Source organism: Urocitellus parryii, chromosome 6 (assembly GCF_045843805.1).
Source record: "Urocitellus parryii isolate mUroPar1 chromosome 6, mUroPar1.hap1, whole genome shotgun sequence".
Taxonomy (NCBI): Eukaryota; Metazoa; Chordata; class Mammalia; order Rodentia; family Sciuridae; genus Urocitellus; species Urocitellus parryii.
This window is the reverse complement of record NC_135536.1, coordinates 179834178-179853577: the sequence shown is the minus strand read 5'-3', so window position 1 is coordinate 179853577 and position 19400 is coordinate 179834178. Positions and strand designations below refer to the sequence as shown.

The following is a 19400-nucleotide window of genomic DNA, read 5'->3' as shown; positions in this document are numbered from 1 at the left end:
GTTCCAAAAACAAAACAAAAAATACAGAGGAAAAAAGGATCTAAGAAACTGGTAAAGGGTTTGGTACACCTAAAGCCTGAAGGTTGCATGAGTTTCCTCAAGGAGACAAAGTTTTAATTGCACATCTTAGCTAAATCTCATACTAGCAAGGTCCTACAGAATTGCCCATTCTTGGGACTCCTTTATCACTTTCCACTGAGGTTAATCCAATCCCCTACACCCAAGAACAGAGGACAAGCTCCAAGATGAACTACTCCAAGAGTCCTTTATCTTTAGAAATGGCAAGCATGACTTGGGCTTACAACATGAAGAGCTCATCTGCTCTATAGCACTCTTGTCTTTTTTTTTTTTTTTTTTCTTTTTCTTTTTTGGTCCTGGGAATTGAACCTAGGGGTGATTTACCACTCGGTTATATTACTAGAGATAGGGTCTCACTAAATATCTTACTAGAGATAGGGTCTCACTAAATTGCTGAGGCTGGCCTTGAACTTGCAATCCTCCTGCCTCACCCTTGAGAGTCTCTGGGATTATAGGTGTGCACCACCACACCCAGTTTCTATGGCACTCTTAAAGCTGGAAGCCAGCCAAGGACTGAGAAGATGGAAGAGCTCAAACTCAGCCATACATGTAGCCTGAAAATTTGATGTAAAATGGGCTTTTAGTCAGGGGGTATCTGGAGGTAGGGATGAGGGCTTCCAAAAACACCCAGAAATAGAAATTAGGGGAAAGAATCTAACATTCAAGTCTCTGTCTTGGGCACTTAACTCAAGTGGAGAATTGGGCATGGCTAGCTGAAAGCCCCAGTAATGAAAGGTAAAATCCATTCCTTATAATCTCTACAAACTCCAAACCCCACCCCTCAATCTCAAAAAGATCAAAACTGAGAAGTCACAGAACACTGGGCAGAACTTCATTTAAAAATCAACATTAAATAAACTTTTCAGTAGCAAATTTATATTTTCACATAATAGAAGGAAATGAATCAACACTTACTTCTTTGTCAGTTTTTAACAAACTCTCACTACCAGCCACTGAAGGAGTGCCTAATGCCTGCCCAAGAGGACGAACCACTGCATTTGCAACCTCTCGCCCAACGCTCTCTGGATAGCTGTGCAGCACACTGGTATGACCCTGATCATTCTGAATCACCAAATGCAGGGACCTCCACTCAGAGTACATCGTGCCGCTAAAGTACTAACCAAATGGCACCTGAAAAGACAAAACAGAAATGCATGTCAAATTATACTACTGCAAATTAGTAAAAAAATTTAGGTGACAAGATGTTTAAAAAGACCATAAACATACAATAGCTAGAAAACAGAAAAAAATAATATCTAAATGTTTGGGGAATATCACAAAATGACCTCATGATAAGATGAAATAGGAAGGCAGACCCCTGAGAAGCAGCTGTCTGAGCACTTCTCCAAAAAATCCTCAGAAGCCCTGGAGAAAATGGCCACTGTGCAGGGGAATAAAATGATCAGCTCTGGGACCTTTACAACATGAAGCGGAGTGCGGAGAATGAAGTACTCTAAAGAGGAAAGGAGACAGGGGCTGGGGATGTGGCTCAAGTGGTAGCGCGCTCGCCTGGCATGCGTGAGGCCCGGGTTCTATCCTCAGCACCACATACAAACAAAGATGTTGTGTCCGTCGAGAACCAAAAAATAAATATTAAAAAATTCTCTCTCAAAAAAAATTTTAAAAAAAATAGGAAAGGAGACAAAAAGATTTCACTCAGACCCAGATTTTTTAGTTAACAGTTTTGAGCAACACAGCCCCCATTTATCCATGGTTTCACTTTCCAGTTTCAGTTACCCAGAGTCAACTGTGGTCCAAAAATATTAAATGAAATTTTTCAGAAACCATGGTACCCTGAGTAGCATGATAAAATCTTGAGCCATCCCAGCCCATCCTGCTTGGGCTGTGAACCATCCACTTATCTAGTATATTCACCCTGTATGTGTTACCCATCCCACTGGTCACTTAGAAGCCATCTTCATTATCTAATTGTCATGGTATACAATGCTTATGTTCAAGTAACCTCTATTTTACCTAATAATGGTCCCAAAGTGCAAGAGTAGTGGTGTTAGCAACACAGATATGCCAAAGGTAAGCCATGAAATGATCACTTTGAGTGAAAAAAGGAAAGTTCTTGAGCGAAAAAGAGAAAAAAATCCTGTGCTGAGGTTACTAAGCTCTATAATTAGAATGATATGTCTATCAATGAAACTGTGAAAGAAAAAGAAATTCATATTAGTCTTACTGTTGGATCTCAAACTGCAAAGGCTACTGCCATAGTAAGTGAGAGACAGAAAAGGCATTAAATTTGTGGATAAAAAACATAAACAGAAAAATGTGCTCTAATAGCAACATGTTTGTGCCAGAAAGTGTGAAGCCTATACCAGCCTGTAGGGTTCAGTACTACCCAAGGATTCAGACATGCACTAGAGGTCTTGGAACATCTCTCCATAAAGGAGAGACAACTGCGCCTATTATGCACTAAAAACATACCCCTGCAATTTTCTACCAACATCCTCAAATTAGACTTTCAAATTCTTTGAGAATAATTCATTTCTTGCAAGAAAATCACTCAAATTTCCAGTAACAGATATCTGGAATTCACAGTATTCTTTAGAAAACATTTTAAAGGCAGCCACTTATTATATATTTACTACATTTTACTCATGCAATCATCAAAACAACCTTATGAATATGCAATAATGTTATGCCTATTTCACAGATGAAAAAGTCAACAGCATAGATAAGTCTGCTTCTTACATGAAGCTCCAGAGCTCTAACAGGGTAGAGCTGGATACTGAACCTAAACCTGCTGGGCTCCAATACACATGGCACGTACTGCCTCCCCCTATCCTATACATTCTCCCCAGCTGATACTGCTTCTGCACATGCTGTTTGCTCTCCATGAAGTTATATCTAAGTTGGCCATACAAATGAGGAATTTTAGTTGCAGAAAACATACCTGTATGAATGCAATGTAAATACTAGAACCATAAAAATCATACTCAGAGAATTGAGAATGTTGAGTCCTTTTCAACTCATTTCTATCACCTTTTCTGAATGTTTACTCAGCCCACAGTTTAAGCAAAATACACAGGTACAATGAATCTTTTAAAAGTTCTACCCCTTTGGGGGGCTAGGACTGTAGCTCAGTGGTAGAGTGCCCGCCTCGCACCTGTGAGGCACTGGGTTCAATCCTCAGCACCACATAAAAATAAATAAATAAATATATATATAAAAATAAAAAGTTCTACCCCTTTGGGACTGGGGTTGTGGCTCAGTGGTAACGTGCTTGCCTAATATGCCTGAGGCACTAGGTTCGATTCTCAGCACTACATACAAATAAATAAAATAAAGGTCCATCAACAACTAAAAAATATATACATAAAAAAAAGTTCTACCCCTTAAGCTACTTCTTCTTCAAAGTGAGAAGAGACTAGCAATGTTTAATTTTATCCTGCAAAACTTCATTCCAGCTCACTAAATATTAGTGTTTTTTCAAGAGCATATGGCATTTGCAAATCTTTAGTCTACAGAATGAAAATCAAACTCCTTAGCCTGACAATGTCATTCACAGTCTAGTCCCAAACTACCTTTCTTTCTTTGTTCCATATACAGAAACCCATCACTTTCTCTCTCCTCTATCATCCTACTCAACTACTCAGCTTCTTTTGGAGTCTGAGAAACTCCGGGTGTAGCAACCATATGAGGATCTTCTGATTGCCTTCCTCTGAATCTGTCCCTGCATATTAAAAGGCAGGAGGGGGAGGGGAGGGGGGATAGTAGAGAATAGGACAGACAGCAGAATACATCAGACACTAGAAAGGCAATATGTCAATCAATGGAAGGGAAACTGATGTGATACAGCAATTTGTATACGGGGTAAAAGCGGGAGTTCATAATCCACGTGAATCAACCGTGTAATATGATGTATTAAGAACTATGTAATGTTATGAATGACCAATAAAAAAAAAAAGTTAAAATAAGTAGATTCAGAGTAAATAAATTCTCCTTTGGAAAAAAAATAAATAAATAAAAGGCAGGAGGAAAAGACCACTATCTAACAAGGTACCTATAATTTAATGGAAGAGTGGATGTGTCTGACAACTGAAATTGCTTCAGGTTCCTTATGATTTATAAGGAATTCTCCTAAGAATATCCTTGTACCTCCCTGAAATAAGCACTCTTAGAAATGGGGAAAAAAGGAAAGTTCTGATTGGCAGCCATCATTATCAGAAGATAACTTATTCCCACACATTTTTCTTCTTTATTAACACATATATACACACACGAATATGGATGTCATACAATATACATATAACATATATACAGTATATGTACATATACAATACATAGTCTCTTATATAAATGCACAAGGATATTTTATTACAGGGATTTTTTAGTGTAGTTTTTCACCCTTTCATTTTTATTTTGGCTTTATTCCCTGTCCAAATAATTTACTTCCCTGGATGATCATGTTAACTTAATACTTTCTCCTATATCTTGCTCCACCCTACCTCAAACACATTAAAATAATTTATATCACACACATCTAAGGATTATATACTTTTTTTGGTATTTAATTTTATTTTCTCCATTCAATAGTAAATATTTCATGAATATTCTACCAACTAATAAGATTTTTTTGCTGGCTGTGTAACAGTCCATGGTACGGGTGTAGCATAAATTATTCAACCAGTTTCTAATAATGTACATTTGCATCATTTCCTTTTATTCTTTTGTTATCTGAAAATGATGATGTAATAAACATATTTGTTCATGTATTTTTAAGAGTAGCCTTTCTATTTCTATGGAATAGGTTCTCAAAGAGTAAAACTGTTAGATCAAAGGGTAAATATATATATATTTTTTTAAAAGAAAGAGAGAGAATTTTTAATATTTATTTTTTAGTTTTCGGTGGACACAACATCTTTGTATGTGGTGCTGAGGATCGGACCCGGGCCGCACGCATGCCAGGTGAGCGCGCTACCACTTGAGCCACATCCCCAGCCCTGGGTAAATATATTTTTAATGTGAAAAGGTTTTGCCAGACTGCTCCCAAAAAAAGCTGTAGCAACTCCCATATACATTAGGAATCAATGAATCTTTTCCTGCTAGGAATCAGCATTATTTATAAATTTGCTAATTTGATAGGTATGAGGTAAAAATTTCATTGTTCTAGCCAAGTATTTACTTTTATTTTACAACTTCTGGATTTTTGTTTTAAGTTGTAGTTGAACACAATACCTTCATTTGATTTATTTTTATGTAAAATAAATAAATAAAATTGCTGAGGATTGAATCTAGAGCCTCAAGCGTGCTAGGCAAGCACTCTACCACTGAGCGACAACCCCAGCCCCCAATTTCTGGTTCTAAAGGTTTCTACTCCCTACGCCCTCTACCAATGTTTTTCAAACTGTGGATCATGAAATAAATAAAATGGGCAATATTTCTACTTTTAAAAATATGGAAGAGGACATAAATCAAGGGCATCACACATAGTAAAGGCAAGCAATGTTCTGTGAAACTTGTTTCATTTTTTTACAAATGTGTTATGTTCTGGGTCACAATGTAAAATACATTTCATATTATCAGTCGTGGTAAAGAAGTTTGAAAACATCACCCTAATGAGTACATGTAATGTCCTAGATTTCCCTGCAAGACATCAAGGGGTTTATCACATTTTAGTTTTATATTCTTTTTTTTTTTTTTAAAGAGAGAGAGAGAGAGAGAGAGAGAATATTATTTTTAATATTTATTTTTTAGTTCTCGGCGGACACAACATCTTTGTTGGTATGTGGTGCTGAGGATCGAACCCGGGCCGCACGCATGCCAGGCGAGCGCGCTACCGCTTGAGCCACATCCCCAGCCCTAGTTTTATATTCATATGGAATTTACTTCTACAAGTGATAGAATTTACTTTCCTACAAGTATAGGAAAGGCTCAATTTTATTTTTTTCCTCAATACACAGTTGTGCCAGTATCATCTATTAAAAAGATGTCCTTATTTCACTGAACTGAAATGCCAATTTTGTCATATATTAAATTCTCATTTATACTGGAATCTATGACTATTCTGTTCAACTATGCCAAGAACATAAAACATTTCAATATCTTGAAAGGAAATCCCTTCTACTCTGTTCTTTTTTCAAGTTTATTAGTTATTCAAGGCAGTTAATTATTCTTTCATATAAAATTTATAATTTTGCTCGGGAGGTTGAGACAGAAGGATCACGAGTTCAAAGCCAGCCTCAGCAACAAAGAGGCACTAATCCCAACTCAGGGATGGCTTTTCAATTAGCAGGAGTAGTATGAACAGTTACATAGGGTGTGAAAGAATTTGTTGGATTTGAGCAATCATCAGTAGTTACTTGTGGCTACAGCTTGGAGTGTTTGTAGACATTAACAGTAAAAGGTGATAGAATTAGAATTTTAATTAGAATTCTAAGCAATATTTTATTTATTGTTGATTATTTTAAATTGGGAAAAAAATTATAATTTTTTTTTTTGTACTGGGATTGAACTCAGGGGCACTCAACCACTGAGTCACATCTCCAGCCCTATTTTGTATTTTATTTAGTTAGAGTCAGGGTCTCACTGAATTGTTTAGTGCCTCACTATTGTTGAAGCTAGCTTTGAACTCACAATTCTCCTTTCTCAGCCTCCCAAGCCACTGGGATTACAGGCATGTGCCACTGTACCTGGCTAACATTAGGCTTTTCTGAGTGGGAACCTTAACTCTTGAATTCTTGAGAAGTCCCTGACACACAGTGGATAATTAATAAATGTTAGACCATGTCAAGGTTTACCAATGGGAGAAAAGGAAGATATCAGCACAATATTCCCTCTATTCCACTAATGTATGTCTCAAGCTCACATGTCACATACAAATAAAAATTGAAAAATATCAACTTGTTTTAAGATAATTATTAGTAAAAATAAATGCTGAATGATTTCCAAATATTAAAAGAATAATTAGTATTTATCTATTCCAAACAATACATTATTAGAGAAAAACTTAAGAGGGAAAAAAATAAATAAAATAAAAAGCCAAACTAGCTCTTTTACATTTTTAATTTATTTATTTATTTGCATTAACATAGAGGCTAAAAAATGTAAAACAAATGGCAAATATTATATTTCCTGGAGAAATCTTATTAGAGGGATTGAGAATATATTTCCTTTTTTATTTTTTAAAATTTATTTATTCTGGGGGGGTTGTGGCTCAGTGGTAGAGTGCTTGCCTAGCATGTGAAAGGTCCATCAATAACTAATAAAAATATTTTTAAAATTTTATTTGTTCTAATCAGTTATACATGACAGCAGAATGCTCTTCAATTCATTGTACACAAATGGAGCACAATTTTTTATTTCTCTGGTTATATTTGAAGTAGGGTCCCACCATTTGTACAATCATACATATACCTAGGATAATGATGTCCGTCTCATTCCATCATCTTTCCTATCCCCATGCCCCCCTCTTTTGCCCAATCCAAAATTCCTCCACTCATCCCATGCCCCTCCCCATTATGGATTAGTATCCATTTATCAGAGAAAACATTCAGTCTTTGGTTTTTTGGGATTGAAAAAGCTAAACTAGCTTTTAAACTCCACTGTACACACAAGAATCATCTAGAAGACTCTAGTTGAAATGCAGATTCCTGGGCGCCATTTCTAGAAAATTTTGGTTCTGTAGGTTTAGGCTTGAGTCTATGAATATGCATTTTTAAGAAACAGCTACTAGGCATAGGGATGTAGCTCAGCAGTTGAGTGCTTGCCTATAATGTATAAGCCCCTAGATTTAATTTCCAGTACTGTAAAAGAAAAGAATTGGCTACCACTCCTCCAAATCTGAAGAATAGAGTATCATTCTTTTAAAAACTCTACAAAAGACCAATCAAAGCAGAATTAATAGCTCTTAAATTCTACCCTACTCAAAACATTTTTAAAGTTTTTAAATGTAATACATTTCCATTCTCTAAACAGTAATTTTTAAATGACTGAATGTAAGAAAATGAAATAAATGCTGTTTTTGGGTTTTGGGGAGGTTTTTTTGGTATCAAGGATTGAAGCCTGGGATGATTAACCACTGAGCTACATTCTTTTTTATATTTTATTTAGAGACAGGGTCTTGCTAAGTTGCTTAGACTGGTTTTGAACTTGCAACCCTCCTGCCTCAGCCTCCCAAGCCTTGGGAATTACAGGCATGCACTACCAACCCAGCTGAAATAAATGCTCTCAAGAAACCTGTAAATAGAAAGTTAGAGAAAGACTACAATGAAAAAGTAGTCACAGGCACCCAATATTGAAATGTTGAAAGGTACATATCAGAAAAACAGGTGCTATATTTTAACAAAATACTAAAAAGAAAAAATAATACATTAAGACAAAGAACTGGACTATGGTCACAAGCATATTAAGTAAAACAATGAAAGGGGGGCTGGGGTTGTAGCTCAGTGGTAGAGCACTTGCCTAGTATGTGTGAGGCCCTGGGTTCGATCCCCAGCACCACATAAAACTAATAAACAAAATAAAGGTATTGCAACCAGCTACAACTAAAAATATTTTTAACAAAACAATGAAAGGAAAAATAAACATCAGAAACAAACATAAAGAAATCAAAGAAGTTCAAAGTAAAGTAACTTTAAGGTATTTTTTTTGTACCTATTAAACTACCAAAACAAGCAGTAAAACTTAACTCTGTTTAGGAATAAGAACATACTCAAAACGTAAGGTCAATGATATTTAATAGAAAAACCCTGCACTCAAGGGGGCACTGTGAGAATATTAAGTGTGTTCGGGTTAACACAATGACTGGGTGGGCTGTTGGTATTTTCAGGCATTCAGGAAATCCAGACATCCTGCAATGCATGAGGCAGTCCTGCACAATGAGCAATTATACTACATCTCACATGACTTTTAAACATCTGCCAGAAAAATCACTGTTCTTAACTAAGTATCAAAATTCAACTCAATTTTACATATAAATACAAAATAAATTTTAATACATTAAACTGTCTAGTAATAATTTATCATTGTAGGAAAATTCTATCCCCAATGGCCATGCCACTCGTGGAATAAATTGCTAATACCACACACTGTTGTCAGAAACACAATCACAGGAACTACATGTATACTTCTTTAGCCTGTACTTCAAAATGTCAAACTTCAGAAAAAGTATCATAATACTGTCTTACTTCTCAACTTATACATATGAGCATCTGGCAACTTTATTATGCTCTTTTGTATAGTTGTCCCTGAGTATTTTTGCTGAAATTCTAATTGTATTAGAAAGGCAATAATTTGTTTTTCATTTGTAATAGAGTTCCATTGATTTCTTAAAAATTCTGGAAGACAGTACATTAGACATTATTAATTTCATGATTAAAAACCAGAAATCATTACCAAGTATTAGATCTGTGAAGACTGAAAACCATCAGTTAAAGAACTAAGTGTAAGATGGAGTTAGAGAATATCATGCTAAGCAAAATAAGCCAATCCCAAAAAAATCAAAGTCCAAATGTTCTCTCTGATAAATGGATGCTGATCCATAATGCAGGGGGAGGGCATGGGAAAAGTGGAGGAAGTATGATTGGGCAAAGGCGGAGAGAGGTTGGGGGCAGGAAAGATGGTAGAGTGAGATGGACATCATTACCCTAGGTACATGTATAACTGCACATATGGTGTACAACCAGAGAAATAAAAAGTTGTGCTACAACTGTGTAAAATGAATCAAAATGCATTCTGCTGTCATATATACCTAATTTAAATAAAGAAAGAAAGAACTAAGTGTAGTAAGCAGTAAAGTGGGTAGGGTGGCACTATGACAAAATGGAGTATACAAGCTCTGATTAAAAGGCACAGCTACTATTCAGTAAATGATAATCCAACTAGAAAAGATAATTTAATTTCTCAAGACACACAGGAATTTGAATATTTCTGTGAAATATCCTTCTCTTGAAAAACTGGAAACTAAATTCAAGTTCTTTTTTAAAAAAATCCACAATGGGGCTGGGCTGTATCTCAGTGGTAGAGTGCTTGCCTAGCACATGTGAGGCAATGGGTTTGATCCTTAGCATCACATAAAAATAAACAAATAAAATAAAGGCATTCTGTCATCTACAACTACAAAAATTTTTTTTCTTTATATCCACATGTGAGCTTAAAAACAACTTCTATGGTTTAGTTTATGCCTCTGATCTGAGATAAAATGCACACATTGCTTTTGGTAATGGAATTAGTATAATTCTTCAGGAGGGAGGAAAGAGAGTCACACATTATGGATGACATGCTGCTGCCCTGAAAATAAAATGAGTATTTCAGAAAAGAAAAGGAAGACCTGCACAACAGTACTGGAGGACATAGTAAGAACCCTGGAAGTCACCCTGACCCATCTTTGCCACAGGAGCCAAGCTTACATCTCAACTATGCAGGTCCTATAACTTCATTTTTGTTGCTATTGGGGGGATAAAAGGATGAGGGCAGAGTGTGGTGTAACAGATTTAGTAGGGTGAATTCACTTAGCCCAGTTTTGCAATTGCCAGCCTACTTTTTTTTTAATTTGTTTTTGGTTATAGATGGACAAAATACCTTTATTTTATTTATTTACTTATTTTTATGTGCTGCCAAGGATCAAACACAGCACCTCACATGTGCCAGGCAAATGTTCTACTACTGAGCTGCAACCCCAGCCCACCAGCCTACTCTTAAATATACAAATAAGAACCTCCTCTTGCTGTACCAGCTGAGGCTATCCAAAGACACACATATGAGATCTCAGAGAACATCATCACTTTTAGGAGCCAGAACGGCCGCACAGCCAAGGCTCTCCTGGGCAAGGATATACATATCCATATCCACCTCTTGGGACAGCACCATGGTAGGATCCTGCTGTGCCTTGATCCATTTACCCTGGGTCTGCTAGCAGACCACCTGTGTTAATAAAATGGCACATTTGTAAGGAACCTCAGAATGATATGCCATTTTTTAAGCATTCAATCAAGGATAGCAAGAATGTTTATCAGTATACAGCAAGAGATGACAATGTCAGGTAACCTGACTCAGTAATACCATTTACAAGTAACCCAACCCAGCAATATCACTTACATTTACCTTTCTAGAACTCAATGGGAGAAAAATGTATAGAAGGGGAGATGAGTACAGGTTCACCCAGCTATAGACATGGGATGCAGAAAGTCAAATCAGATGCCAAACTCCAAGAAGACACCCTGGAGACCAAGTTCACCTGACCCTTTGCAACCACTTAAGTTTCATGATGTAAAAATGGACCATGACCACAACACTGGAGTCATTTCTTCTATAGCATTCCCAGAGGAATTCTAGATGACATCACATGTCTGTTAGAATCAGTGAACGTGTACATCAGTTGGATCGTTGTCTGTGAGGGGCCAATCAGCAACAATGCAGATGATCCATCCCTTGGCAGTTCCAACTGCCATGGACCCATGGGCTAGGTACCAATTCAGAGACATCCTAGGAATCCAGGGTGGTTCAATGCTGTTGCAGACCTCTATGCACGTAGAGTGGGTGTGGGTGGGTATGGTTTTAAGTATGGCTGTGGAGGTGTGTTCCTAGACATAGAGTCCTGAGAGGTTACTGGGCTTGAAAGACCTGAACTGGCCTCACCTAACTCCAAAACTCTTTTGACTTGTCCCTTTCCCAGCTCTGCCACTCCTTCCCCCAGCTTTGGAGCCCTGGCTCAGGAAGGTGAACAGACCTCATAAGCCTCCTTGTCTACTTCATCAGCACACTGCCCATTTGAACTAGAAGTCCTGCCCTCCTTCCCTCCCTTCCAATGCCTGTGGCTTGAGTTTCAAAGCTACTATTCCCCCAGGTTCTTTGGCTGGGCCTAGATAGCGTGCTGGCTCCCCCATGCCAACTGAGAACCCCATTTCAGATTGCTTTTGTAGAAGAAGCAGGGCCTAGGTCAGGGATGGGCTGTCAAGTCACAAACCTGTAAATAAAAAAAAAAAATCAATGCTGAAAAAAAGAAAAATAAATACATAGGAACAAACTGGAGGCAGAGAATAAAAGTTTAATTTTACCATAGGAATGATACAACAGGAAATGAATTTCCATTAAAGTAATTTGACAAAAGTGTCCAAGATAAGCTGAAGAGACAATAGAACAGCAAACTCTAATGTGGCTAATACACTGAGGGGAAGGGCAGAGTTGGTCACTGTGGTGAGATATATGAAGACATAACTGAAGTAAAATGATAAATCTCCTCCCACAGACTATCTGCTGTCAACCTGAGCTGCTAGCAGAGAAGTCGCCACCTTTAGTGTTCCAGAAGTGAATACAGGAAGATGATATTGCTCCCCTGCAGATCCATTAATTTCCTTCTCAACTCCATATCTACCCATTCTAGGTTTTCCTTCTGCCAAGTTTCTATTATCAGGTGACTGTGTGCCGGGGAACAGCTTACAGCTTGTAAGTACCTCCTCAGAGTAACATGTAAGTTTAGTCTAAATAACAAATTACCATAATAATCAATACACTGGTGGACATACTAAGACCACAGCCTGACATTAATTATGTCAATTGATACAACCACTATTTATTACATGCATTCTATGCACCAAGCACAGAGAATATAATAGTAAATAAACATCCCTGTTCCCAAGCAGCTTCAAGTTTAACTACAGAGAACAATTTTTTAAAACTCCATGAGGTAAATCCACATATCAGTTATTTCATTAAACACTTACTAAATGTTTTCTATGCATCCAGTTTGTCCTAAGATGTAGGTATGGAGATATAAACAGGGCACAATGGCTGCCCAGAAGTTTTCATACTCAGGATGAGAGAGAAATCAATAAGACACCATAATGCAGTATTAATACAATAACTGATGTGATGAGTAGTGAAAGCAGCATAATACAAAAGAAACCTACAGGAAATCTCATGTACCTTTGTATAATTGGTTGTTTTCAAAGAACTTTCACATATTACTTCATTTTATTGCAATAGCCACTAGGTAAGAAAAAAAAGTTAAGGCTATGACTTTCTCAGGGTTACATCAAATAACAACAGAGCTAGAACAAGAAACTCCAACTCTTGTTCAAAGTCCAATGCTTCTTCCTTTTGTCTGACTCCATTCCTTATACGACCTTGGACAAGTCACTTGGCATTTCTTTTTCATAGTTTCTTCATCTGTAAAACAGGGAGAATACCTACCTAAAGTGACTTAGAGAAGAAGATCAAATAAGCAACCTAAGTCAATATACTCAGGGACATACAAATGCAAGGTACACATTATAAGGTATGCCTGCTTCTCTTGAGAAAAACAAGGTATAGGGTGCCAAAACATTGAGCAAATAAATGAAATGTGCTAGATTCTAAGGCACACAGGTGAATTCAAGTTCATCCATATAACTTAATGACTAATAAATGCAAAAGGACCGCAGTTCATAATCTCTTCTACAGTCCCACTGACCCCACAAGGCAAATATCAATCAACTTGGAAAAAAATGCAATCACCTATGTACCAGATTCTATTAAAGATCTTATCCAACACTCAAGTTAAAGGAAGAAAAGACAGGTTCTGTTTACATGTCTCCCCAAAGATAGCTTTTTCTAGTCTACCCAAAGAAAATATTTAGACCCCACATGCCCCCATTTATCAGCCCTTTTTTTTTGGGGGGGGGAGTACTAGGATTGAACCAGAGGTCCTTTACTACTGAACTACATCCCTAGTCCTTTTATTTTTTATTTAGTTCTCACTAAATTGCTGTAGTTGGCCTCAAACTTGCAATCCTCCTTCCTCAGGCTCCTGAGTCACTGGGATTAAGGCCTGTACCACCACATCCAGCAGCTCTCCTCTTTGAAACCTCAGACTTACTCTGTCCAACATAGTATCTATAGGAATAGGAAACTATTTAATTAAAAATTCAGTTCCTTAAATTTAGTTCCTTAGTTGCACCAGTCATATTTCACATATCACATGTGGCTAGTGATGACCATGTTGGACACACCAGATGTAGATACAGTTCCATCTGAACAGAAAATTCTGTTTCACAGAGGTGCTTTAGATACTATACTTTTATTTTTATTTCAACTCTGACTAGACTACCGTCTTTTTTAAAAACTATTTTTTAAGTTGTTGACGAACCTTTATTTTATTTGCTTATTTATATATGGTACTAGGAATCGAATCCAGTGCCTCACAAGTATGAGGCAAGTGCTCTACTGCTGAGCTACAACTCCAGCACCTGGACTATAGTCTTTTTGAGGAAAGGAATTTTGTCTCACATCTCTTAGTATGCCCAGTTTACATAGCAAAGTGCATATCATACACCAAGCATTTGCCACCTACCTATCTAACTGGATATCTCAAATATAGCAGACTACTCTGTCCATTTTCCCCACTCCCAATACAAAGGCACTCAAATCTAACAACAAACAAGACAACCTCTGGTGGAGGAAGGGGTCATGGAAGGGGACACTGTACCCAAAGGAAGAAGGCCTGCTTTCCATTCTGGATGTGCTAGAAGCAAACCATGTCACCTTGAGCAAGATACTTACTTCATTTCTTCATCTATTAAAAAGTTAGAAATAAATGCTACAGACTCTAATACTAAAATTTTAGTCATCCTGTACCAAAAGAAATCATGTATTCTATCCAAAAGGCCTTATACATGTCAGGGAGGACACCTGCTGACACTGATGTATACCCCAAATTGAAAGGAATCCATTCACAGTTCTCAGGTTACCAGTCACTTTCAATCTTTCAGTTACAGTCACTTTCAATCTTTCCATGAACATGTAGAATTTTTCATCCTTATTTTAGAGACTTAAACCTCAGATGAAAAGACTGAGCTTCTTCCGTGTGCTACCACCAGAACTGGATACTCTGGTCATGCGATCAAAAAAATAAGAACAAGTTTCTTGAGTACCTGGACTTAACATGAATTATCCCGTCAGTTTCTATATTAACCTTAGCCTAAAAACTGAGCAAACAGTACTTAAGTGAACCAAGAAAAATTATCCCATAAAAATCTTTACACTGTGGAGCTAGGGATATAGCTCAGTTGGTAGAGTACTTTCCTCACATACACAAAGCACTGGGTTCAATCCCTAGCACCACATACACACACACACACAAAAAAAAAAAAAAAAAAAAACCTTTACACTGTAAAGAATGTCATTATATGAAGTGTATATTTTTATTCAGTCTACATATTTCACCATATTTAACTGGTATAAAAAATTTTATTGCCCCCAAACTCTAATAATGATCTTCACAAACATACTCACCTACTTTATAAACCTTACATGGTTTTAAGATTAACCAAAACCAAGTCCAAACCGAATTACTAGTCTGTTTTCTTTAAAACTTGTAAACACGTAGGGCAATGGCAGTTCAGAATTCTGCAATGCTGAATTTGTCAATTCTTAAGTAGTTCTTAAGTTATCTCTGCTAGTGAGTAGAATGAACTACAACCAACTGCAATTTCATTTACTTGCATTTACTAATACCAACAAGGCAACAATATTCAGTGTATGACAACTAAACATTTTTCTGGACAGAGGGGAAACACATGCAAAAGCCTAAGGGTAAAAGAAAGGTTTCCATCATAGAATTGATTGTATCTGAGTATGATAAAATGAGACATTAAAAACCAAGCGCTGTTGATTGCACACGATTAGTCCTACAGTGCCTTGCCATTGGTAAGAACTCAATGTGTTTGTTTGACTGCTAGACAGATAAAATAATGAGCCTAACTAGCACATTCCCAAGGAGAAGGAAAAAAAAAAAAAAAAACTCCAAACACTACAAACTACCAAGTTCCTTTATAAAAATGAAAACAGAGAAAATTCTATTTGCAGCATAAAGTTTATCAACAGCATAAAAGAGACTTAAATATTGCATTAAGTAAAAGTTTTATGAGTATCTATGTAAAGCACTGGAAGGAATACAGAGATGGAGAAAATATGGTCCCTGCCCTCAAGTTACTCATAATCCAATAGAAGGGACAAAACTAACATTGTAGAAAATAACTGGTAAATTCCATTACGATGGTGCTAAAGAGGAGACTGAAAAAACAAAGGTGAATGGGGGTTGGGGCAGAGGTATCTTGAAGGAAATGTGGTAGTTACACAGCTAGAGACAGTAAGAAAAGGATATGTGTATTGTATGTATGAGAGAGCAGAAGTGTGTGTTTGGATAGAGTGTTGAGAAAGCTTAGAGGACTGGCCAGGGAGAGGAACAGCATATGCAAAGAAGACCAAAAGGTTAGAAACACCATACCAATGAGTATTGCATTACTTAGGAAATTGCAAACCAACAATTTTACAGGAGATGTACTCATTTTAAAGGCCCAGGTGACTCAGAATTCCTGCAAAGAAAGTTACTTCCCACCCCCAATAGCCTATCACAGGTGTAATGGAAGCCAGTGGGCCTACTGAAAAGATCCCTACGGATGGAACTTGTATTTTTAACAAGTGCCAAGACATTTCTCTTGCACACTTAAGCTAGAGAAACACTGATGCAGCTTTTGAGATGCAGAATTACCTACTGTTGTGATCCAAACTCTGCTGAACACGTGAATCACAGGGAGAACTTCCAAAAATAATGACAGCTGACTTCCACCACCTAGACATTCTGATTTAATTTGTCTGGGGTGTTATGTGGGAATCAAGAATCTTTCAAAGCTTCCCAGGTGATTTTACCATGCAGCACAGTTGGACAGCCACTGACCTAATTGTTAAGAACTTGACTCTGGAGCCAGACGGCTTGGATTCAAATTACCAGCTATGTGACCTTGGGAACCTAAGTCACCTAACAGCTCAGGGCCTCAGTTACCTCGCCAATAAAATGGGGATAACACCCATCACCTCAAGGGGTTGTTGTGAACTTAGATGTGCAGAACGTACGTCCTGGCACAAAGCCTGCAGGACAGCAAGCGCTGAAAAGGGTTAGCTGTTTACTCTCATCACCAACTCTTCCTCATCCCAGCGTCACCGTGCAATGGGCAGCATCATCCCCACTGGGCGGCAGCAACTCCGCCAACCCTTCCGCTGGACCAAATTCTTCGCGGAGTTGTCTTCCAGGCTCCAGACCCGCCCCCTCCCGCGGATGGCCAGGAGAGAGCTTCGCCCGGCCAGGGCAGCTCCCAAGGGCCAGCTTGGGTTTGCACAGACCAGAGAGAAGCCGCCGACCCTGGGGCCAAGGTACCCTACCCCGGTGGCTTCCCTCAAAATTCGGAGATGCGCTTCCGAAGGTCAGGCGCCTGGAGCACCCAGAGCCCAGAAACAAGCCTCAGCAGTCCTGCGACCGCCAAAGGGAGGAGGAGAAGATGGGAGGGGAGGGTCTAGCCGCCGCGGGGCCGACAGCCCGGTTACCTGAGGCGACGGGCGGGGCCCGCATCGCTGGGGCGGGCGCCGCCGCCGGCCGCACTCAGCTTTCCGCCTCACGCGACCCGCGCCATTAGGCCTGCTCTTTCACCGCCCCGGCCGGCCGTCCTCAGGCGGTCAGTCAGTACACCAGTCGGTGACTCTCCCAGGGCGCCTGGGGACGACGAAGGCCGGTCGGGCCGGCCGGCGGGGCTCCGCTCAGGCAACTTCCGACTGCCAGGGGCGGCGGCGTCAAATAACTCCCCAGCCAAATGGGACACTGCGCTTGCGCAGTGCGCCTGATCAGAGACTTCTGAGGGGCCGAGCCGGTGGTGTCAAATAATTCCCGAGACATGGAGCCGGAAGCTGCGCGTGCGCAGCCATCCCAGAGGGCCGCGCGAGGCATGTTCACTCCTCCCTTTCCGGCTCCAGTGGAGAGCGATAAGTGAAGTGACGGATGCCGGTACCTCCGTGCAGCCGGGGAGCCACTCCACCTGTGTCCCAATGACTCATACGACAATCTAGACTCAAGCCTGCTACCAGTGCGGAGGAGTAAGGGGCTTCTCTGAAAGATCCTGGCTGCCACTCACGCTGCAGAAATTTCTCACATCCCACCGTTTCAGCATTCTTTCTTTGAAATTATGCCTTTTGCCCGGCGCCTTATTAGACAGGCACAGCGTTAGTTAAGAGCAGCGTTCTAGCCAGGCCTGGTGTGGGTTAAAAAGATGAATCAGACATCAGTTCAGAGCCTCTCATTAAGTAACTGAGTTTGATATGGGAGATAAGACTTTTAATAGCAAGAAATGCTGATTTGAGCACCTGCCATGCACCAGACGTTTTGCAGACTACCTACCACTTTAAATAATTGGTTTCGACTTCAACGAAGAAAATAATACCTGTAGTGAGGTTAGCCCAAGTACCTTGTGTGTGTGTGTAAAGGGGGAAACTTGGGCAGAAAGAAAAGAGGAGGGAGGAATGATGAAATTCACGGAAGGGCTAGCCTTGAGACTGACCTTGAATATTCGGAGGGGGAGGGATCAGGATGTTGAGTAGTGCTGAAGGCATGCTTGTCTGAAAAGAGCAAAGAGAGAAAGAAAATGCAACTCCTCACCCTCTGAAAGGAGTGGCAAAGGAACTGGTATTCCCCCAGAACGGATAAAACAGGAGAGCAATTCCTCAAGCCCAGGAAAGTAGCTACAGAAATGAAGAGGAAAAGGGGGTAAGAATGTGCCAGGACACATTGTGGATCAAACATTTAAATACAATGTGATACATACTTTAGGAAACTCACTCAATATCTGTTCCAGCCACCCCGCCTTTCCCTTTCTACACTACAGAGGCTAAAAAGCAAAGCATGCAAGTGTGGCAGTGAGACAGAGTCCTGCACAATAAGATATAGACTTATATAGGCCCAGGGAAACCTAGAATAAAAGGGGAGTATTGGGAAATCTGTGTCCTTCTCCTTCTGCCTACTTCACTGTTCCAACCGAGATGCAACAGGCATTTGGATACCTTGAGTGGACTGTACTAAGAAAGGTAGAAAAGAAAGACAAAAGGACATACCCAGGCACCAGTGCAAACCCTGTATTACCTTCCCGTTTTATGAGGGGAGAATCTTTTTTATGCCATAGTTTTCTGTTTCTGGAGTTTTCTATTACTTGCAACCAGACACATTCTTAACAATGAATAATGAACACCTGTAATAGATTAGAAGAGAAACAGGAGATGGGAATTGGAAGAGTGACAGATAAGAGGAGAGAGAAGCTTTAAATGTTTAAAAGCCTTTGAGATTATGAAAATACCTCCATCCCCCCACATTGTGGCTTTAATTAATTCCTGAAATTCTGCCTTATGGGCAGCTTTTGAATGGAATAGTGTACATTTTTACTGATTTAAATGAGAAAAGTTGTGTGTTCAATTCCAACCTAAACACCTAGGATTTTTGTTTTATTATTGTTTTTATTTCACAAATAATACTCTAAAAAATAATAGAAATTTTAAAATCCCACACATTATTATCCTAC

At 39.0% G+C, this 19400-nt stretch overlaps 1 protein-coding gene across 5 annotated transcripts in view; it reads right to left on the bottom strand.

Moving 5' to 3' along the window:
- Positions 1-17615, bottom strand: part of Ralgapb (Ral GTPase activating protein non-catalytic subunit beta) — a 101688-nt gene extending 84073 nt beyond the window's left edge. For 4 of the 5 annotated variants that reach the window (XM_026383153.2, XM_026383154.2, XM_026383155.2 and 1 more), the window contains exons 1-2: positions 17386-17615; positions 994-1209 (exon numbers count right to left, since the gene is read on the bottom strand). In XM_026383153.2, coding sequence (XP_026238938.2) covers positions 994-1179 — 186 coding nt within the window. In that variant the 5' untranslated portion in view covers positions 1180-1209; positions 17386-17615. Of the gene's footprint in view, positions 1-993; positions 1210-17385 lie in introns of those variants that run through there. The other variant, XM_026383157.2, reaches the window with a different exon arrangement.
- Between the last annotated feature and the right edge of the window lie 1785 nt (positions 17616-19400).